Below are 23,313 nucleotides of genomic sequence, written 5' to 3' on the forward strand. Positions count from 1 at the left end.
TCTTTTCACTTTTGGTTTGTTAAAATCAAGATATAAATAAGATACTTGTTATATTTGCTTATTATGTTTCTTAAGCCTTATAAAACTTTTATTATGGAAATTCTTAATCATACACAAAAATGGAGAAAACTGAAAAGAAACACCATGCATCTATCACCTAGATCCAATAATCTTTAACATTTTTCCAATCTTGTTTTATCTATTCCCTTACCTAAACACGTGCGCGCGCGCGCACACACACCCCCCACCCATTTTAAAATTGAAGTAAAATATACGTACTATAAAATTTACCATTGTAACCATTTTTAGGTATGCAATTCAGTGGTATTAAGTGCATTCACGATGTTGTGCAACCATCACTACTATCCATTTCCAGAACTTTTTTTTTTTTTAAGATTTTATTTATTCATTTGACAGAGACAGCCAGCGAGAGAGGGAACACAAGCAGGGGGAGCAGGAGAGGAAGAAGCAGGCTTTCCACTAAGCAGGGAGCCCAATGCGGGGCTCAATCCCAGGACCCTGGGATCACTCCCTTAGCCAAAGGCAGAAACTTAATGACTCAGCCACCCAGGCGCCCGATTTCCAGAACTTTCATCTTCCCAAACAGGAACTCTATACTGATTAACTGTAGGTCCCCATTCCCCTCTCCCCTCAGCCCCCAGTAAGCTCTTTTTTATTTTTTGTTTCCATGAATTTGTCTGTTCTTAATGCCTCATATAAGTGGAATCATACAATATTTGTCCTTTTATGTCTGGCTTATTTCACTTAGCATGATTTCTTCAAGGTTCATCCGTGCTGTCACACGTGTCAGGACTTCGTTCTTTTTCAAGGCTAACATGCCCACACTTTTAAGTCAGATTGAGGTTTAATTGTTTTAACAATTTATTCATTCATTCTATAAAGGCAGCCTACTATGTGCCAGTGACCAGGGTATAGTCCTGGCCCTTAAGGAGCATAGTATATAATAGGGCAGCACATAATCAAACAAGCCATCATGAGACTTAAATGCTACAAGATGGTAACCATAGGATGTTATGGAGGGACCCCTCTTTTTTAATTTTTTAAAGATTTTATTTATTGATTAAATAGAGAGAGAGAGCAGAGGCAGAGGGAGAAGCAGGCTCCCCGCTAAGCATGGATCTTGATGCGGGGCGCAATCCCAGGACCCTGAGACCATGACCTGAGCTAAAAGCAGATGCTTAACCGACTGAACCACGCAGGCACCCCGCAGGAGCCCCTCTTAATGCAGTTTTGAGAAACGATTTTTAGAGAAAGGGATAGTAAGCTAAGACTTGTTGAGTTGAAATCATTCATGAAGGAGAAGAGTAGTAGATGGTAGGGTTCCAGAATAGAGGAAAAACCAAAACATCGGGGAGCTTTCTGAGAACTGCGAGATCATTTAGATCAGGAGCTTAGGGCAGGAGTTGAGGGGACACAAGAGTTGAAGATGGAAAAATGGAGAGACATCAGGAAGATCCTATAAGCTGTTGTAGAGTTTAGACCTTCTCCTGAGAGCAATGGGGAGCCATTCAAAGGCTTTAAGGCAGGGAGTTAGTTACATGATCAGATTTGTGCTTCCAAGAGATTTCTTTGGTTACGGAGAATGGTTTAGAGAGGGTCAAGAGTGAAGGCAGAGGCCAGCTAGGGAAATACTGTAGGAGCTCAGAACAAAGGTAATTGGGCTGAGCATGTGACAGTGGAAAGAAGTAGATATTATCCAGATATATTATAGAAGAACAATGAATCCAGTGGTGATTAACTGGCTGCAGGGGCTGGGGCACTGGGGAAGGGGAGAGAGAAGGTAAAGATGACATTCAGGATTCTGGCTTAGGTAATTTGGGGATAAGGACAGCAGCCCTGTGTTAGGAAACAGAAGAGAAGTTCAGGTCCCAGAAGGAAGATCCTGAGTTTGGTTTTGAATATGCTGAGTTTAAGGTTCTTGTAAGACCTCTAAGAGGTGATGTCCAGTAGGTGATTATGTTTGCAGACCTAAAATTCAAGGCAGAGAGTTGAAGTAGAGCCGTAACTGTGATGGGCAGCAACACACGGAGTTAGGAGAAGCAGAGAGGAGAGAACAGTCCCCCACGCAGCTCTGGCATAGCATCACCTTACCTGTATGGCTTTTGACTTCCAACAGCAGGACTGAGCTCACTAACATACAAGGGATCTTGTAAAAGAGTAGCTTTCTAAAAGAGAAAAAAAAAATGGGAATGGTTAGCGTTTTTGTTTACTGAAAATCAGTTTCTCTTGCTTTTATTCAATATCATGTATCTATTCCTTAATTCCTGCTATAGTACATGATTTGTTTATATAAATGATACCACAGGGCATTGTTTTTCCTTATAGTTTTTAAAAAGTTTTAAACATGCCATTTGCTCATTATAAAATAAAATTATCTATCAAAATCAAACAGTACAAAAAATGCATAAGCTAAAAGGTAAAAGTTCCCCGTCTCTTCCTCCCCCTCCCATTCCACTAGTCAAAGTACCTTACTATATACCTGAAACCAAAATAATACTGTACATTAATTACACTGGAATTAAAAATAACAGTAACAACAAAGTCCTTACTATATTATTATCAGCTTGGCTTATATCCCTTTAGGTATATAAAACATATTAAGTATAACATACTTCTATAATATATACATATTAGATGATATATTTTTATAATATATATTTAATACTAGCTAAATTACATCATATATATTAATCTGGAACTTTTTTTCCCACTTAATATATGTCTGAGTATATAGGTTTACTTCTATCTTTTTAATGATTACTTAGTATTCCATAGTATAGATTATATAATAGTTTTGTAAACTATTCCCCTATCAGTAGGGTTATTTTTCCCTTAATCTTTAGGGTTGCCATTTTCCCAAAAAATGGGTCAGTAGTGTTCATCAAGTTCTCTAAATAATCTTTTATTTTATGTTGAGGCCTAACAGACAGGTCAGAAAGAATTTCTGAAATGTTGCTGATTTACAACTCCAAACAAACTTACCCCTGTTCTGTTCCTTAATATCAGAGCAGGATGGTAGGTGGGTGGCCAGGGAGGAAGTAGGTGCTTTTTCTCACTACTTTTGTTTTTTTACAATCCGTTTAATTTTTTAAAAGTAGGCTCCATGCCCAACATGGAGCCCAGCCCAGGGCTTGAACTCACAACCCTGAGATCAAGACCTGAGCTGAGATCAAGAGTTGGATGCTTAACCAACTGAGCCACACAGGCACCCCTATTTTTGTTTTTTTTTTGTTGTTTTTTTTTTTTAAAGATTTTATTTATTTATTTGACAGAGAGAGACAGCCAGCGAGAGAGGGAACACAAGCAGGGGGAGTGGGAGAGGAAGAAGCAGGCTCATAGCTGAAGAGCCTGATGTGGGGCTCGATCCCAGAACGCCGGGATCACGCCCTGAGCCGAAGGCAGACGCTTAACCGCTGTGCCACCCAGGCGCCCCCTATTTTTGTTTTTTAAAGCACTCTACATCCAGTATGGGGCTCAAACTCATGACCCTGAGATCAAGAGTTGGATGAAATCCTTAAAATCAGAATGAGTGCTAATTTCTCACTGGATGGTTTAGGTTTACCTGAAAATATAGAGAGAGTTAAGATGTCCATTTTTTTTTCCCCAGTAGCATTTCCCTACCTCAATGTGAATGATCATTCTGGATCCCAAAGCACAAGAGATCAGTTAGCCAAGATAAGTCTGACTGATTTCGGAGATGATTTTTTTTTAATTTCCTAAAACTTATGAAGGCATCGCCAAGAATAATCAAAAGTATTAAAGAGTGTCACAAAAAAGTCACAACTTTTTAAATGTTTATATTGAACAGTCTTATTCTTATTAGAATGAAGGCTAACTTAATTCATCATTTATGCATGAAGTATTTGCTTACCCATTTTCCATCTTTCAAGGGGTAGAACATTATTATTTTTAAGNACCTAAGCCCAGCGCAAATGGTTTTTTGTTTTTTTTTTTTAAAGATTTTATTTATTCGACAGAGATAGAGACAGCCAGCGAGAGAGGGAACACAAGCAGGGGGAGTGGGAGAGGAAGAAGCAGGCTCATAGCAGAGGAGCCTGATGTGGGGCTCGATCCCACAACTCCAGGAATCACGCCCTGAGCCGAAGGCAGACGCTTAACCGCTGTGCCACCCAGGCGCCCCAAGAGAGAGAATCTTAAGCAGACTCCACACCCAGTGCAGAGCCCGACGCGGAGCTCGATCACACAACCCTGAGATCATGACCTGAGCCAAAATCTAAGAGTTGGACACTTAACCAACTGAGCCACCAAGGCACCCCAGAACGTTATTTTTTAATGATAGTATCTACCAACTCAAAGATAACCCCCTTCTGCCCACATTTATTTCAGTGGAAAAAAATCAGACCACCTAGGTTCAAATCTCAGCTCCATGCAAATTGTGCAAATTTGCATATATCATTTAATTTTTCAGTGCCTTAATTTGCTCATCTATGAAATGAGAATAACAGTCCTACCTCCTGGGGTTGTTGTGCAGATTAAATGAGTTAATATACAGAAAGCATCAAAGCAGATCCTACCTGTTAATACATGTCAGTTATCGCTATTCCTTTTATTATCAGAAGGGCTATGAGTTTGCCTATCTGACTTGCCCCAACCATGCCTCTGCTGCAGGTTAAAAAGTAGCACCACACTTGTCATGATGAGCACTGGGTGTTGCATGTAAGGGATGAATCACTGAATTCTACTCCAGAAACCAATACTGGACTGTATGCTAACTACCTAAAATTTAAATTAAAAAATAATAATGATAATTTTTAAATAAGTGAAAATAAATGTTACAATTAATCTATTTGATTCACTATCATTACACCAATAAACCTTAACCATCTTATTAAAAAATAATACAATAAAATAAATAAAAAATAAAAAGTAGTACTAAAATCAGGAATTAGTCAAGTCAGGGAAACATAAACAGTCATTTTGAAATATTGAGAGTATTTGAAATAAATGAGAGTTCTGACTCTGCCCTTAAACCCACTATATAATCTTGAGTAAGTCACCTAAAATATTCAGTTTCCTCATTTATAAAATAAGGTACTTAGACCAGGTAATCTCTATTAAATTACCTGCTCCTACAACAGTGACTCCCATTGACCTACTTTCAATAGTGCAGCTAAGAAATAAGAGACATACTGACAAGGTTGAATGTTATGTGAGCTCTGTGCTCTCTGAAAGCAGAAATGGCTGAGGAATCACCCCAGCCAACTGAAAGAGACCACCCTACTCACAAATATTCCAAGATAAGACCTTCTCCCTTCTTCTGCAGGATTCCCAGGAGACTTCCTCATTTACCCACCTCTGTAAAACCCCTGGTCCATCTCCTTTTCTTTAAGACACTCCTCATGAATGAGCATTTTCCTTCTTGCTCTAGCTTGAATAAAATCAAATCCTTAATTGTCCAGTGTGTTTGTCTTTCAGAGTATTAAATACCAAGGCTAAATTTCCAAAATGGAAATTTTGGGAAGCAAGAAAGGCATGTTTGCTTTAAAAAATACTCCAGCCTGGGGTGCCTGGGGGGGCGCAATTGATTAAGCGGCCACTGTTGATTTGGGCTCAGGTCGTGATCTTGCAGACAGCTCCCGGCTCAGCAGGGAGTCTGCTTCAGGATTCTCTCTCCCTCAGCTCCCTGCCCCCCTTGCTTGCACACTCTCTCTCTAAAATAAATAAATAAATCTTAAAAAAAGTTACTCCAGCCAAAGTTAACTTACAAGTGCACTTACTATAATATAATTGTTCCATGAACTTTTTAAGTGCAGAAATATTGATGAGGTTGTGGAAATAATGTACAAATGAAGTTCCGATGCCTTTTTCTCTATGTTTGGGTTGTTCTGTAAAGGGGAGGCCAGGGAGGAATTTCCTAAATAAAATTCATTTCTGTTCCCATTGCACTTGAAAGAGATTTCACTTAGAGAACCTTTGTGATCTGGAAGTCCCTTGGGTTCTTTTGTGTTGGTTGTGCAAGATGGCACGCTGACCGTCTTTCCAGTGGCTGATGTGGACTGACAGCCCCTCCTGGAGGGGGTCGGTAAGGGTCGAAAGGCACGTTGGCTGTGAAGAGACAGCTTCTTGTGGTCTGAAGGACAGAAGGTTGAATCCTTGGATCGTGTGCTTCTCTCGTGGCAGTACCTGTCAGGTAGAAGTTAGTGTTAAACATAATATTCAGAATTTAACAGTAAGGAACAAAAAGAATCCGGTGGCCCAATTGCAGCAATTTAAGACTCTGCAAGGAAATAAATGTTTTCAAATAAAAAGACTGCTTATTAAGAGAAGGGAGTGATTTAATCTCACTTGCTTACCCACTGACCTAGTGGAGGTATGGTATAATTCTTCATTATAGTTTCCTGCTTTCAGAAATAAATCTGTACCCAGTGTCATTTAAAGCACTTTCTATATCTAAAGTATTGTGCCTGTCGGGGCGCCTGGGTGGCACAGCAGTTAAGCGTCTGCCTTCGGCTCAGGGCGTGATCCTGGAGTCCTGGGATCGAGCCCCACCAGGCTCCTCCATTGGGAGCCTGCTTCTTCCTCTCCCACTCCCCCTGCTTGTGTTCCCTCTCTCGCTGGCTTGTCTCCATCTCTGTCGAATAAATAAATAAAATCTTTAAAAATAAATAAATAAATAAATAAATAAATAAATAAATAAATAAAGTATTGTGCCTGTCCTTCAGAGAATCCCAGTATTTCCAATTAAAGAACTTTTCATCCTGCTTTTGAAACCTGACTCTTCTTCCATTGTGCATTTCAAATGGATCCTGTAAAAAAAAAAAAAAAAACAAAAAAAAAACTATTCATATGGAGATAGGACGTGAGATTTTTTTTTTAATGGTATTTTCTTGAATTCATGTCTTGCTAATACTCCTCTGATTTTCCAGTGTCATTCCAAATGTCATTCCACATTTTTCAGAATCAGTCCTGTGTTCCACCCTCACCTTCCCTGCTGTCCACCTTACCATGACCATTTCTCTAAGTCTGCTGCATCAGGAGGCAAGTGGTAGAGGCTAAGAACTTGTAGGGTCATGATGAGATCCAAGTTCCAATCCTGGCTCTGCCACTCAGTGGTTTTGTGACTTTGGTTGACCTCAGCTTCAATTTCCTAATCTCAAAATAGGAACCAATAATAGCACCAATCTCAAAAAGTTTCTGTGAGGATTAAATAAGAAAATATATGCAATGTGTTTGTAACACTGGAAGTACTCAGTAGGTGCTAGCTATCTCCTACTATACTAGCTATCCTCTCCCATACTGCCTCCAATTGCTGGTTTATCGTTTTAGAGTAAAATGCGTTGTCTCCCTTATAAAATTGGAACCTTCTTGAAAGTGGAAAGGCACTTTGTTTTTCCTCGTCTTTAAATTAATTTTAAACGTGTATAAATTCCATTCATTATCTATACAGTATTATGAACCGTGTTGAGTTCCAACCCTCGGCTCCCTCTGCCCCCACTGTTGCAGATGCATGTGCACGCACTGTGTGTGTGTGTACGTGTGTGTGTGTGTGTGTGTGTGTGAATGTGTGTGACACCTATAAGTGGTCACCTCAGTTTGCGCATCCAAGTTCTATAAACAGCCACCCCTTGCCAAACCCTCAGGCTTAAGGATATGCACAACACTGGTGTTGTGGTCCCAGAATGTGATCTGGAAAGGAAAGCTTAAGAGCACCCCTCCTTCCTGCACCCTTCTTGCCCTGTGGATCAGCCCATGGCATGGCCAGATTTTAAACACACAACTGAACAAATCACTGTATAACCCACAACCCCTGAATGCTGCTCAGTAAGTCCCTTACCTAACCCTATTTTTTCATAGGATTCTGGTATTATGTAACAGGATTATCAAAGTGTCTAAGAATATAAGATGCTCACACTAAGGATTTTCAGGTTAAATGAATATGTCCAGCTCAGAAATGGATGATACATACTCCAATCCTCTTTTTAAAGAGATAATTTTTCTTTATTCCTTCAGATAATATATTCTGAAATTTTCTCTATGGAAATGGAAGAGCATTAAATAACCAGTATGTAGATTGTGCTACATAATGTTATAAAATTATGTTAAATGTTCATTTTAGGCACAATCTATGTTTCATATAAAAGCTCAGCAAAATGGTTTTAGGTAGCTTAAGAAAATCTCACTTGAAGTGACTGTTATTTATTCAGTTATATGAAAAACCTATTATTTTGGAGAGAAAAAAAGGATTTCTAAAAATGATACCTTTTTGGCAGTGTAAATGAAAATACCATGGAAATTGTAGCTTCACCAGTTAAGCAAGTCAACGCATAAAACTAAACTGTATTCTTCATTTGAAATTCAGTAATACCCATCTTTACTAGTCTGATTAAAGAGTAGTTTGTTACTAAGCAAGAGTTCTAGAGCCTTGAATTTGCACACATGTCAACTTCATATTTATAGAACTAAGTTGCTAAAAGTCAAGAGTTTTTCTAATGAGCTGACTGTGTATCTCTAGAGAGAACCCAACCACATTAAAGGAAGAGAAGAGAGAAGTAGGAAAGGGAACTCCAAAATCAAAAGTAGGCACAAATTACTTCTAACTTTTTCCCTCTGCATCAAAGACAGATAAACTCCTTGAGACTGAAAATGTTGGGTCACAGTCCAAAAAGCAACAGGCAAAATGGAACAGCTTCACAAAAACCTGTCAGGCTCAAGTTAGCTAAGAATAGGAAGTACACATATGCTAGCATATTGATACTCTACCAAGAAATGAAGAAAAATGGTAAAGTAGAAAAAAAAATGGGTATTTGAGAAATTCTTAAAAAAGGATAAGAAAGAAGTTAAATGAATATGAAATGGAGAGTTTAATTTTCACGGAGAGCTAGAAACCTATCATGTTGAAATAGATGGTCAGATTAATGTGCTAAAAATAAGAAACGAGAAGAACAATAATGAGGATTCTTCTGTAAGAAGTCCGACAGACCTAGATCTCAAGATCCAGAATTTGAGCTCTCTTGAATAAAAAATTCCCCCATGAAAAGGTGCCTGGGTGGCTCAGTGGGTTAAGCATCTGCCTTTAGCTCAGGTCATGATCCCAGGGTCCTGAGATCTAGCCCTGCATCCAGCTCCTTGCTTGGTGGGGAGCCTCCTTCTCCCTCTCCCTCTGCCTGCCGCTTCCCCTGCTTGAGCTCTCTCTCTCTCTGTCAAATAAATAAATAAAATCTTAAAAAAAAAAAAATTCCCCCATGAAGATTCTTCTAAAGCAGAATTGAGAAATATAAGCAACTCTATATTCAAAGTTAGAAAAAAAGGTGCCTGGCTGACTCAGTCAGCAGAGCATGTGACTCTTGATCCCAGGGTTGTGAGTTCAAGCCCTGCTTTGGGTATGGAGCATACTTAAAAATAAATAAAATGACAAATAAAAAACTAATTCCAATTCAGAAGATATAAAAAGGGACCACATGGAACTTCTTTTTTTTTTTTTTTAAAGATTTTATTTATTTATTTGACAGAGATAGAGACAGCCAGCGAAAGAGGGAACACAAGCAGGGGGAATGGGAGAGGAAGAAGCAGGCTCATAGCAGAGGAGCCTGATGTGGGGCTCGATCCCATAACGCCAGGATCACGCCCTGAGCTGAAGGCAGACGCTTAACCGCTGTGCCACCCAGGCGCCCCCCACGTGGAACTTCTAAGAGGAAAAGCACACTATAATAACCAAAAATTTAAAAATTCACTGAATGAGCTCAGCAAACAGTATAGAAATGACAGAGAAAGAGTCATTGAATTTGAAGATAGATGAACAGATGTTATCCAATCTGAACAACATGGAGATTAAAGATTGAAGAAAAACAGGAACAGAATTTCAGGGGACTGACAATATGAAAGGTCTAATATTCATCTCTTCAGAGTCCTGGAAAGAAAGGAGGAAAAGTGTGGTGCAGAAAAAATATTTGAAGGAGTCATGGCCAAAAACTCTCCAAATTTGCCAAAAGGCATAAACTTACAGATTCAAGAAACTCAGTGAATCCGCAAAAAAATAAACTCCAAAATTCCTCACCAGACACATCATAATCAACCTGCTGAAAATAATAAAGGAAACTCAGAGATACTAAGAACTGAATGACAGTACATGTCAAAATACATGCGACTCAGCTAAAGTATATTTTACAGAAAAATCAATAGCTGTTTTTAACTCTGAATCCTGTTTAAGTGCAATAGAGAATTTTTTTTAAATCAGGCAGTCAACTGCCATATGCATTCTGTTCAAGATTTGTACTTGCATTCAGAGGGAGAGATGGGGTGAAGTACACTTATTCCATCTTGACTAGAATCAAAACTTTAATATTATTACATCAAAATTTATAAATCTTCCTCTGTGCAGTAAAAGATACCACACAGACAAAGCTAATGGATAGCTGGCAGAATGGTAGGAGATACTTATAATGTCTAAAACCAACAAGCAGATTCATAGATATAATGAACAAAGCAGTCTTCCTGATCTCAGGGGAATTTTCAGACAGGTCCATGAAGGGAGCACAGGAGGAGGGAAGAGGAAGAGAGTGATGCGGGAGAAGAACGAATAGTGATTCTACCCCAAAGCTCAATAAATGTATTTTATATTTTTATAAATGTATAACTGAGCAAAGAATACTAATGATATACTATGAGCAAATTATGTGCTTGAGAATATATGTAATGTTTTCAGAGCCAGTTTTGAGAATAACGAAGATGTAAAGACTCATTATAAAAACAGTTCTTAGAGGCCTTGAATCCTTTCTCTTGAATTTCTAAACATTGTGGGCCCAGGTATTTACACATATAGTATATTTACATAAACACAGGTCTGGTCCTCTAAGAAAACTATAGCAACCTACTGTGCGAGAAATTCTTAGAAAATTAATATTAAAAAAAGAAAATTATGGGGCGCCTGGGTGGCTCAGTCGTTAAGCGTCTGCCTTTGGCTCAGGGTGTGATCCTGGAGTTCTGGGATCGAGCCCCACATCAGGCTCCTATGCTGGGAGCCTGCTTCTTCCTCTCCCACTCCCCCTGCTTGTGTTCCCTCTCTCGCTGGCTATCTCTCTCTCTCTCTCTGTCAAATAAAAAAATAAAATCTTTAAAAAAAAAAGAAAAAAGAAAAAAAATTAATATAGATGGTACCTCGTGCCAAATTATTGCACAACAGCATTTTTATTTTTTTAAATACAGTAGTGTTATTAGTGAGAGTTGAAAAGAGGAAAATTATTCCATCCCAAGGTTTGATCAGGGACTCTGAGGATGCTGAATAAATAACTGCCCAGTGGCTGACTTACTGATAATCAGCAATAACGAAAGAGCTAGGTTTTAATAAGGACTACGTGCCACACACAGTTTAAGCACTTTACATGTTCATGATTGAGCCCACACATGTCATCCCTCTGAGAAAGGAGCCAGCCTGAGCTCCGTCCTACCCCTGAGGAGTGAAGCGTAGGAAGGATAAAGAGCCCAGGGCAGAGTCAGGATTCTGAATCAGCCAGTGTGGCTGCAGAGCCTGCTTGCTTATGTACTACGGGGAGAGAAATAGCACAGCTCCCTTTTTCTGTTTCCTATCAAGAAGTGCTGCTCCTTAGAGAATAACACAAGGTTCACGTTCTTGGTTTCTCCCCCTCTTGTATTTTGCTAATGGTGTACAATTAAGCGCAGCACATTCTCATTCCGTTAGGATTGTCAGCTCTAATTCCATTTATTAAACAGATCAGTTTCTCCAAAAGCTCATCCTTCTACTTGCCATGCACTATGGTTAGAAAATCCACTTTGAAATTTTCACTAGCCACATATTGGTAGAGACGACAGATAGATGTAAACTCAGATTAGAATCCACCCTGGTTGGGGATGTACTGTATGGTGACTAACATAATATAATAAAAAATCATTAAAAAAAAAAAAAAAGAATCCACCCTGTTGGGTATGGGCCTGACAGACCAGGGCTGAGGCCAAAGCATTCTCACTATTTCTTTTCCTCATGGATTATTCAAGGTGAACTCAATTAAATTTATATAAATCTTCCTCTGTGCAAGCACTGTAAAAGTGTTCTATTGATCTCAGCCTTCCTCTCTATTTCCTTACACTCACAGGCAATAAGCAGTCTTTCCCCCCCCCCACCCCCCACAGCTTTAGCGAACTCTTAAGTAGGTCACAATACACTATTTCTACTTGAAATGTCTACTTGGGTTTTCTCCTGTAAAATACGTATGAGAACCTGGAACCATCCATTAATGAAGAGCTACACTAAAGATAGAGAAACCTAAACACTGAATCTCATTATCAGAGATCACTAGTCTGCTTTCTATCCCTCAGGTGTTAAAAGACCTGTTGTTTACTATTACCCTGAAAAGTAATCATACTTATGTTAGCTCTCATGTCCCAAGATAACTGCATCCTTCTTATGACCTGCAGCTTCTCATAATTAGGCCCAAAACTTTACACCTCAGAGGTGTTTGAAAGCTCTGTACATGATAACATTCTTTAGTCCTCTAATTACTGTTTTCTATCTTAGCCTGCCTTTTGTTTACGCTTTTTACTCATGTGTTTAATTGCAGAGAGGATAGTATTAGAAAACTATGGGATGGAGAGTAGACCTACCCCTCCACCCCCTTTTTTTGGAAGTTACTCCTTTCCTCCACACATGGAACACACAGAAGCCACTTTTTTATTTTTTTTAAGTCTCTGACCTCTTGGCTGTGATGGATATTTTTCATCAGTGTGTCATTTATTCAAGCTAGGGCATCAGAGACCTTCCCAGGATTTTTAAATTTGATGCAAGAAAGTACATGAGTTAGCCTCTGTCTGGTGGTGGGAGCTGTAATGTGAATTTAAGACAGGTGGTAACTTTATTTGTTGCCCCATGAAAGACATGGTATTCAGTGAGAAAAAATGAGGCTGATACAGCCAACATCAGAGGATGCAAAGTCCTATGCACGCTCAAGTCCCCAGTTCCAGCAATGCCTCAGTCTCAACTTCATTCTGACCATTCCTGCTTTCTGCTGCGTGCCTTCTATCCTTTGCTGATTTTGCCTATTATTGAACACCTAAAGTCGAATCAGAGCCCAGCAATTAAAGTGTGCCAGATTAAACGGTTAGGTAGGTAGATCTGCATTTGTGTCTATTTATGTCTATTTCTATGTATATCTGTTGAATGAGTGTTGAATTACCTGAGTGGTCCCAGTTATTCCAAAAAATTCCCCTTTTAACCTAAGTTGGATTTTTGTTACTTCTAACAGAATCCTGACCTCCAGGATAACCTGAAACAACTACTGCAAACATTCATTAGAAACCTCTTTTATTTTTCTCAATTGGAAGAAAACAAGGAGAGTATCCAAGTGGTCTAGAACACCTGGGACAACAGAGACCCCTCCTCCCAGAACTAAGAAGTCACAGCACTTAGGGCAACAAAGGAAGTGCGTCAACCCCTTCAAAACATGCTTTATTATCTCATGGATTAAGATCAAATCATGCTTCCCCAAGCCTATATAACACAAGCCAGGCTAGGTTGTAAAGAATATGATTAATCCTTTCACAAACATGTGCCATGAGGCTTACATTCTAGTGGGAACACGACAACAAGCTACAGAAAATGTAACAACTAAATGTTATGTTTACGACGGTGCTGTGACACAAACTGAGCACTCTGATAAAACCTGTGTGCATCTGTTGGAAGGTCACGTACTTCAGAGAGGTGAGCAGGCAAGGCCTGTCTGAGATGTGGAAATTCAAGCTAAGGCCTGAAGGACGAGAGTGAGCCATGTGAAAAGCAGTGTTAAGAGGAGAAAAGATGTGTAAAGGCCCTGGGGTGGAAAAAGCTTGAGGTGCACTAGCCTATGTGGTGAGCAAGGGCTGAAGTGACTGGAGATGAAGCTGGAGACAGAAGCAAAGGCCAGGTCTTACAGGGCTGTCTAGATGTGTAAAGGGTTTTTTCTGGGCAATGGGATACTACCTAAAGATTTTAACAAAAAAAAAAAAAGGTCATTTGGAAAAGATCACTTTGGCTTTAAGGTGAGTAACGGATTCAGACAGGAGAGGCAGTGTGTTAGCTTGCTGGCACTGCTATCAGAGCAGCCTGGCCACAGACTGGGTGGCTTATAAAAAAAAAAAAACTGAAAATATGCTGCTCACAGTTCAGGAGGTTGTGAAGTCCAAGGTCAGGGTGCTGGTGTGGTGGCCTTCTGGTGGGGCCCCTCTTCCTGGTTCCTGGCCAGTTCCATCCTGCTGTGCCTTTCCATGGTGGAAGGGGCTGGTGAGGTCTTTGGAGTCTCTTCTCTAAGAGCATTAATCTCAGTCATGAGGCCTCCACCCCCAGGATTAAAGCACCACCCAAAGGCTCACCTCCCATTACCCGCACCTTTGGGGGTTCAGATTTCAGCATAGGAATCTGGGAGGGACACAAACACTCCAACCACAGCAGATACCAAGAGCGGAGATGGGGAGAGCAGTGAGGGGTGTTGCAAACCCAGGTGCGAGATGACAGTTGCTTGCACAGGATTGACAGTGAAAACAGAGAGTAGTTGATGGATTATAAATATATTGTGGTTATAGAACTCAGGAATCTGAATAATCCGGGAGTCGATTGACTACTTAGCCCAGGATTTCCTGAACCTCGGTAGCTAGCTAGCAGTACCATCTAGGGAGCTACTAAAAACACTGCTGAGTCCCAGCCCGAAAGCTTAGGATTCACTAGTCTGGGGGGAAAGTCCAGAAGTCTGAACTTTGCATGAACCCTTGAGAGATTCTGGCATGAGGCCAGACTTGAAAAAAACATGGATTTGTGCTGTTATTCCAGGTGACCTTTATTCCCAAACCCTGCTTTGGGCTATCTGCTCACATGGCCCAGCCAGCACGCGTGAAGAGCGTGTACTCATCTCAAAGCAGGAACGATTCTTTAGGAAGCAGCAGTGAGTGTCCCAGATTTTGGCTTCCTGACAAGCAGGTTCAAGCCCCGGAGCCCCGATCAAACCTCCAACAGGGGGAGGGCTCGGGGAAATGCGCTCTGCTATTGAACGGACTCTCTAACTAACCTTGTTTGGAATATTTAACTTTGTTGAGAAAGTTTTCTAAAAATGTGTGGTTTTATCTTCTTGTAAAAGGCAGAATAGTAGTCATATGCGTGGGCGTGGTTGGGCTCCTTCTGCGCTTCACGGGGTCCTCATTATTGTAGTCTGGAACTGGAGTTGGTAAATGCAATTGGCCTAAAGCAGCAGCTCCCAAAGGCAGAGCCTAAGGGGAGAGAGGGCTTTGCTGCCCCTCATTCCCTAAGATCTTCACTAGTTTCCCACCCTCGGTAAGCCATCAAAAATAAATACATCTAGGGGCGCCTGGGTGGCACAGCGGTTACGCGTCTGCCTTCGGCTCAGGGCGTGATCCCGGCGTTATGGGATCGAGCCCCGCATCGGGCTCCTCTGCTGTGAGCCTGCTTCTTCCTCTCCCACTCCCCCTGCTTGTATTCCCTCTCTCGCTGGCTATCTATCTCTGTCGAATAAGTGAAATCTTTAAAAAAATAATAATAAATACATACATACATACATACATCTATCACATAAAGGTTTGTGCCTACCAAAGGGAAAGAAGTCTCCTAACCACCCCCCCCCCTTTTGCTGCCCGCTTTTATGGAATCTCTTTCATGAAAATTCTGGAACTGTCACTGGCTCCAGGAAGGATTTGAAACCAATCCAAACCCCCTTCCGTATATACTAGCGTAAAGATTAAAATGCTACTAGGTTTTGCTTCTGGTTTTGTTTTGTTTTCTGTTTCAGGCCAGGGTGGAGTAATAGGGACTAGATAAACCCTCTCACCTGACATCTGACAACGTAAGACAGTCATCTCCGAGAGGTGGAAACCAAACAAGGGGAGACCTAACAACCGCCCCAGCTTACTGCCTTGAGAAAGTTTCCAGGACATAGTGCAGGGAGGGAGTGAGACATGTCGATAATGGTGGTGCTTTCATGGGGGTACACCTAGGACAAAATTATCAAACTGTATACTTTTTTGCAGTTTTACTGTGTGTCTGGTTTTGTTTTTTTTTTTAAGATTTTATTTATTTATTTATTTATTTATTTATTTATTTATTTATTTATAGAATAGGGGGACCGGCAGTGGGAGGAGCAGACTCCCCACTGAGCCGAGAGCCCAATGCGGGGCTCGATCCCAGGACCCCGGGATCATGACCTGAGCCGAAGGCGGCCGCTTCACCAAATGAGCCACCCCGGCGCCCCTACTGTGTGTCAGTTTTACCTCAACGAAACGAAATTCTACTAAGAGCTGCTTTCCTTGAGCTTCTGGCTTGGGGGCCTATTAAAATGGAAATCCCACTGAAGCGGGAACCATTGTAAATTCGTATTATTACGTTGTCACACTGTGGTGTCCATAAAAACCCAAGAATTTCATAGGGAGAGCAAGGATGGTACTAGGAAAGTTGAGAGAGGATTGCAGAGAGAAGGGAGAAAGGGCCTGGGCTGAGGAAATGCAAACAAACTTGTGTTGACAGATGGAATTAGCAGGGGTGGTTCCCATGGAAATGTGTGCTGGTGCGTTTTTTCATTGCCACAATAAATAAGGAGAGTTACAGGCATTTAGTGGACAAGAGCCAGGGACGCCCAGGTCCCACAGTGGGCGGAGTTCTGCATGACAACAGGCGGTCCCACACAGAAAGCCAGTAGCACCCTACTGAGAAAGCCTGGAGAGGGAATTCAGCTGTGCGGGCTGATGGGCCCTCCCCCACTCCCAGCATTACAAAGGGGTCTCAGAGTGCTTTCTGAGCTACGGTTTGCAATGCAAAACAGAACACTTACTGCTCAATCCTGTTGTAGCCAGTTAAATTTTCCTGATGTTACAGCTTCAAGTATAATCAGAACCTCAAAGCATTGAGAGCACTGACTGAACACAGAGATCATTTTTTTTTAATTTAGTTTTTAAAAAATTTTTTAAAGATTTTATTTATTTATTTATTTATTTATTTATTTATTTATTTATTTATTTGACAAAGAGAGAGCCCACAAGCAGGGGAAGCAGAGGAGGGAGAGGGAGAAGCAGGCTGCAGCTGAGCAGAGAGCCCAATGTGGGGCTCAATCCTGGGACCCCGAGATTATGTCCTGAGCCAAAGGCAGACGCTTAACCAGCTGCACCCCTTAATTTTTATTTTATTTTTTAAGATTATTTTAAGATTATTTATTTTTTAATCAATCTCTGTACCCAACATGGGACTCAAACTCACAACCCCAAGATTAAGAGTCTCATGCTCTTCCAGCTGAGCCAGCTGTTTAACTCCTTAAACTTGAAAAACCTTTAAGAGAGTTACAGTTCCTGTAGCCAAGTTTCCACCAATTTTCTTGCCCAGAGTAGTTGGTTGTAAAGTTAGAATTCTGTAAAGTAAATTGATAATGTGTTCTCAGTACTCTATCTATCTATCATCTATCTATCTATCTATCTATCTATCTATCTATCTATCTATCTATCTATCTTCCTAAGCCAAATTTGTGTGTGAGAGAGAAAGGAAGTTGCAATAATGAAATGCAGGTTTAGAAGAGACTTTGTAGGTCATCTTGTTCAGTGAGAGAAAGTTGGAGTGAGAGAAAGTGCAGAGGAACCCCTCCCCCCAGCAACCTAAGTTAATGCGCTGTGTGGAACAGCACGGATTTGTGGATGCTCCCCAGTTAGGAGTTCACTTTTCCTTTATAGCATTCTGCAGTGTTTTCCTCGCTTAGCTATTTACCCCATGCCATGACCTGTCTTTCCGGTCTCCATCCTGCATTCATTTCCCCCATGCCTGTATTGCCCCTGACCTGCAGCCCTTCGGCTCCTGTGCTCCCTTCCTCCTTCTACTTAAGTACTCTAGGTACTTAAGGTTTGTAATAGAACCAGACTTCAGTTATGCAGCTTAGGAAACTCCTTTTTATTTATTTATTTATTTATTTATTTATTTATTTTTACTTTTTTTTTTTCTTTAAAGCAAGCTCTATGCCCAATGTGGGGCTTGAACTAATGACCCCAACATCAAGAGTTGTATGTTCTACTGACTGAGCCAGCTGGGAACCCAGGGAGCTCCTTTTTAAATTTACATCCACACTCCTCTCCTGCCTCCCAGACTGACACGTTAACTACTAGCTGAACCCTACCAGCTGAGGCCTACTAGGACCTCAAGCTTAACCTGTCTAAACCAGTCTTGGGTTTGCATCCCACCTGCCATCCTTATTTCTCTGAAAGGCATCACCTTGCAGTAACCCCAGCTTGAAACCACAGTGATTTCTCTCCCATCTCTCTCGTGTTCAGTTGCCAGTCTTGTGGATTTTGCTTGTCTTTCTTTATTCCCTTTACCACTAAACTAATTCAGATTCTCATTAATTCCCACCAGTCTCTGGTTTCTCCTTGCTTCAATCCTTTTGAAGCACAAATGATTATTTATCAGTAGTTTCCTCACAACCTATGAAATGATGTATAAAGTTTTTACCTGGATTTTTAAGACTCTCTCAAGTATGGACCCAGTTTTACTTTCTAACCATATACGTGTTATTCTTGTTCTATTTTTCGTTATTATTTTATTTTATTTTATTTTATTTTATTTTATTTTATTTTATTTTATTTTAACGTAAGCTCAGTGCCCAACACGGGCTTGAACTCACAACCCTGAAATGAAGAGTTGTGTGCTTTACTGATTGAGCCAGCCAGGCGCCCCCCTGTTCTATTTTTAAATCACCGTGGACTGCTTCCCTTTCCTAATACATGCTCCATTTTTTTCCCTGCCTTTATCTTTTATTATTCCTTCCAACTGCAATATCTCCATCTCCACATGCACTATTTTTTCATCAACTGTCACTCTGATATCTTGACTTCCCCCCAAAACTGAATATGACCTTTCCCTTCTTTAAATCTCTTTGGCAATTTGCTCAAACTCACTGATGACACTTAGCATGTGTCCTCTGTATTATCTATGTTTGTGCAAATGTCACATATTCTAGTTAGAATCAGCTTCTCAAGGACAGGAACTATGCCTTACTCATCTTTCTGTTTTTTACAGGGCCTAACATAGTGCCCTACACGGAACAAAGGCTCAATAAATGTTTTTTTAATTTAACTTTAGTCATTTACTTATAGTGTGAAATCTGTATATTCCATTGATAATGAGAAATACTATACTTTACTATTTAAACTAAATGGATTTGAATTTAGAAGAAAGTTCTCCCAAAATATCTTCTTCATTATTATGTATATGAAATAAACAAAACTCAGTCCAAAGCCATTAGTAGAGAAAAAGCATTAAAATGAGCAAAATGAAATATAAAATAACTTTTGGTCAGCATGTTAAAAACATACTCCAAACAAAATCTCACCTGAGAGAGGATTCATTCAAATTTCTGGGCTCTTTGCCTCTCCAAAAGACAGAGGGATTAATCTCTTCTTTGACTAAAAAAAAAAAAAAAAAGAAAAGAAAAGAAAGAAAAGTCATTTGATAATTCATTACATAATTTGATTGAGTTTGTGAAGAAATTGTAGTTACATGTACTGATTTGATGACTGTTCATAAATCCTCGCAAAAACTTGCAAGTCCCGGGACATCTGGGTGGCTCAGTTGATAAAGTGTCAAACTCTTGGATTTCGGCTCAGGTCATGATCTCAGGGTGGTAAAATCAAGCCCCACATCAGCTTCTGCACTGGGTGTGGAGCCTGCTTAAGATTCTCTCTGTTTCTCTCTGCCCCTCCCCCAACTCCCTCAAAAAAACAAAACAAAGCAAAACAAAACACAACAGAAAAACTTGGAAGTCCCAAATTATAAGCTGGGCAGCAGGATGGAACAAACTTTGATGTTAAAACATGTGCTTAACTTCAGACTCTTGTAAAAAGTTACATACAATTTACAAGAGTTTACCAGTTACTTTATCACTCTGGACTCAGGATCTTAATTTATAAAAATGAAGATGATAATTCTGTGAATGAAAATAAGATAATGTGTATAAAAAACTCATGTGGTACCTGGTAGTTATACAATATACATTAGTTTAATTTAAAGTAAAAATCAAAGAACCAATCATAACATCAAGAACACTGTCATGTCCTCCCAATTATATGTGTATTTTGTTTATTTGGAGGGACAAATAATAATAGTATCTAATAAATATTCTTTTTTTTTAAAGATTTTATTTATTTATTTGACAGAGAGAGAGACAGCCAGCGTGAGAGAGAACACAAGCGGGGGGGGGGGGGGGGGGGGGGGGTGGGGGGGAGAGGAAGAAGCAGGCTCCCAGCAGAGCAGGGAGCCTGATGCGGGGCTCAATCCCAGGACCCTGGGATCATAACCTGAGCTGAAGGGAGACACTTAATGACTGAGCCACCCAGGAGCCCCTCTAATAAGTATTCTGAACACGAACCAAATTGACATTTCCATAAGCTATTGCAAGAGGTCAGTATTATCCTCACATTCTAAGCTCTAGTGGAAACTCAGTGCTCCCTTGTCAAACCACCTCCCCATCCCGGCAGAAGGGTTGGAGTCAGGGATGCACAGGCCAAACCAAGAGCCAGGGCAGGAAAGAGTGAAAGCCCTGCTCCCACAGAGAATTCCTTCTGGGGATTTCCCTGGCTCTGTCAGCTGGTTCCCTTCTTTACTTGCTTGCTTCCCTTTCCTCCTCCCTCTCTTTTAATTTTTTCACTTTATTTTCCTTTTAAGGTAAAATTTACACAAAATGCAATCAAAACCTGAAGTGTGTTTTCACTGTTTGACCCCTTTCCTTTTGAACTGCTCTGCGCAATTCTCTTTCACTCCTTGGGTCTGAGAGGAGCCCAAGGCATCTCCATTCTTAGAAGAAAGAACCCTTTCACCCCAGAGAGCCAAAGGTGATGCTGGAGGGGGTCTATAAAAAGATAGCTGGAGGCTGTGGGCCATTCTGGCTGGCTCTGGTCTAGACAGAAGAAGTCAACACAGCCCCCTTGAAGTCCGGCATAGTTTGTCCGATTTGGAGATCACCTCGGGAGTTGAGGCCAAAAGCCTGATCAAGTGGGAAACTGAGGGGCGCTTGGCTGGCTCAGTGGGTAGAGCATGTGACTTTTGATCTCAGGAGTGTGAGTTTGAGCCCAACGTTGGATGTAGAGAGTACTTAAAAATAAAATCCTTGAGGGGCGCCTGGGTGGCACAGCGGTTAAGCGTCTGCCTTCGGCTCAGGGCGTGATCCCGGCGTTATGGGATCGCCCCACATCAGGCTCCTCTGCTATGAGCCTGCTTCTTCCTCTCCCACTCCCCCTGCTTGTGTTCCCTCTCTAGCTGGCTGTCTCTATCTCTGTCAAATAAATAAATAAAATCTTTAAAAAAAAAAAAAAGGTGACACAATATTTCCTGTGTTCATTATAAGATAAGTTCTGGAGACCAAAATGCACAACATGCTGACTACAGTTAACAATAATGTAGCCTGTACTTGAAACTTGCAAAGAAAATACATCTGAAGTGTTCTACTCCCAGAAAATGATAACTCTGTGAGATGATTAGCCTGATTGTGGTAACCATTTCACAGTGCATACATAGATCAAAACATCACATTAAACACCTTATATACAAGTTTTATTAGTTAATCATACCTCAGTAAAGCCGGGGAGGAAAAAAGAACATTTTTTTCTGTCTTATAAAGAAATGCATCTTTTCTTGTGTCACTTTAAGAAATATATTACATACCTTTTTTGTTGTCAGAAGTGGCATGATGAAATGGAAATGGGAATTTCTTGACACCTTTTGACTTTTCACACTCTTTTTTCAAAACATTTGAAGAATGGATGATACGAATATGTTGGTTGGTTTCTCTCTCTGGTGGACTCAAAAATTGTGGGTAATCATCAATCTGAAAAAAATATAATTAATTAAGCTAATTGAGGACAAATACAACTGTGTATCTGTCCTGTGATAATAAATCCCTTAAAGCTTAGAGCAAGTTTAAACTGCATTCTTTCTTTTTATTTTTTGCCTGGGAGATCTTTCCTCTTCTTGTCAGGTTTCTCAGTTCTTCCTCTGTTTGTTTTAGTCTTTACCAAAAATGTGTTTAACAGCAGATCCCAAGAAACTACTTACACTATAGGATTGCTAAATAAATAGTAATAATGTTTTTATTGTTAAAATATATCCCCCCCTTTTCATTTTGAAAATAGATTTTTAAAAGGTCTTAAAAATGTGTAATTAATGGGTTTAAACTAGGATTTTTCTATGCAATAGAATATGTCCATTTCCTTTGCATCAGAAACCAGGGATGTACTGTATGGCGACTAACATAATATAATAAAAAAACATTAAAAAAAAAAAAGAAAATGTCCTTTTGTGGGGAACAGTGTACAAAGATTCTGTGAATGCAAACATCTAGGTTTGAATTATTGGAAGTTTCCTGCTCCTAAATAGCTTTCTCTTCTCTCCAAAGTGCTCTGTTTTTTATTCTTTTTTTTTTTTAATTTTTTTTTTCTTTTTAATTTTTTTTTTTTTTTATTCGACAGAGATAGAGACAGCCAGCGAGAGAGGGAACACAAGCAGGGGGAGTGGGAGAGGAAGAAGCAGGCTCATCGCAGAAGAGCCTGATGTGGGGCTCGATCCCACAACGCCGGGATCACGCCCTGAGCCGAAGGCAGACGCTTAACCGCTGTGCCACCCAGGCGCCCCTCTGTTTTTTATTCTTGATTAAAAAGAGAAAAAGTCTCAATAAATACTTAGGAATTTTTTTTTTAAGTACGCTCCACACCCAGCATGGAGCCCAACATAGGGCTTGAACTCACAACCCCAAGATCAAGACCTGAGCTGAAACGAAGAGTCAGACGCTTAAGTGACTGAGCCACCCAGGCGCCCCAATACTTGGGATTTTTAGATCTTTCACAACCTACTTCTCGTTTTATGACAGATAGGCAGCAATAGCATCTGACTGAAAAACCAAGAGTAAAGCCAGAGAATCACCAGAGGCATATTTAAAACCTTTAATCCAAGCATCAGGAGGAATACCTCTATAGGATTTTTGCAAAGTTACTTAGAATTTGGATAAAAATATTTCCTGTGATCATCCAGTTTCATCATTCTCTTTTTACAAATATATGAAGGAAATATCAAATAATAATAATATTTTAAAAATCTAATTCAGAAGAATCAAAGATAGAAAGATAAATTAATGAAAAGCAATCAGGATCTACTCAAATTTAATTCTTAGAATTATTTTCAGATATATTGAGTTATTCAAACCAAGCTAATGAAGCATGGCCCAGTGCAGGTCTTCAAGGATGTGCTTTGTTAATAATAAAAGCTTAGTAAAGGAGTTAGTAAAGAATCCTCTTCTGAAGAAGATTCTTCAGAAATGTCTTAAG

The 23,313-nt window shown here is 40.1% G+C and overlaps 1 protein-coding gene and 1 long non-coding RNA gene across 7 annotated transcripts in view; one reads left to right on the forward strand and one right to left on the reverse strand.

The window, feature by feature from the left end:
- The window catches only part of LOC117796483, a 72,949-nt gene extending 58,841 nt beyond the window's left edge, over nucleotides 1–14,108 (forward strand). The window contains exon 4 of one of the 2 annotated variants that reach the window (XR_004621034.1): nucleotides 13,236–14,108. This is a non-coding gene — a long non-coding RNA (uncharacterized LOC117796483). Of the gene's footprint in view, nucleotides 1–3,998; nucleotides 4,028–13,235 lie in introns of those variants that run through there. The other variant, XR_004621033.1, reaches the window with a different exon arrangement.
- Nucleotides 1–23,313, reverse strand: part of C15H12orf56 (chromosome 15 C12orf56 homolog) — an 82,159-nt gene that overhangs the window by 33,972 nt on the left and 24,874 nt on the right. For all 5 annotated transcript variants that reach the window (XM_034644469.1, XM_002920050.4, XM_034644468.1 and 2 more), the window contains exons 2-5: nucleotides 21,659–21,821; nucleotides 19,332–19,404; nucleotides 5,760–6,165; nucleotides 2,113–2,186 (exon numbers count right to left, since the gene is read on the reverse strand). In XM_034644469.1, the coding sequence (XP_034500360.1) occupies nucleotides 2,113–2,186; nucleotides 5,760–6,165; nucleotides 19,332–19,404; nucleotides 21,659–21,821 (716 nt within the window). The remainder of the gene's footprint in view (nucleotides 1–2,112; nucleotides 2,187–5,759; nucleotides 6,166–19,331; nucleotides 19,405–21,658; nucleotides 21,822–23,313) is intronic.

The sequence above is a fragment of the Ailuropoda melanoleuca genome, chromosome 15, assembly GCF_002007445.2.
Source record: "Ailuropoda melanoleuca isolate Jingjing chromosome 15, ASM200744v2, whole genome shotgun sequence".
In the NCBI taxonomy this organism is placed as follows: domain Eukaryota; kingdom Metazoa; phylum Chordata; class Mammalia; order Carnivora; family Ursidae; genus Ailuropoda; species Ailuropoda melanoleuca.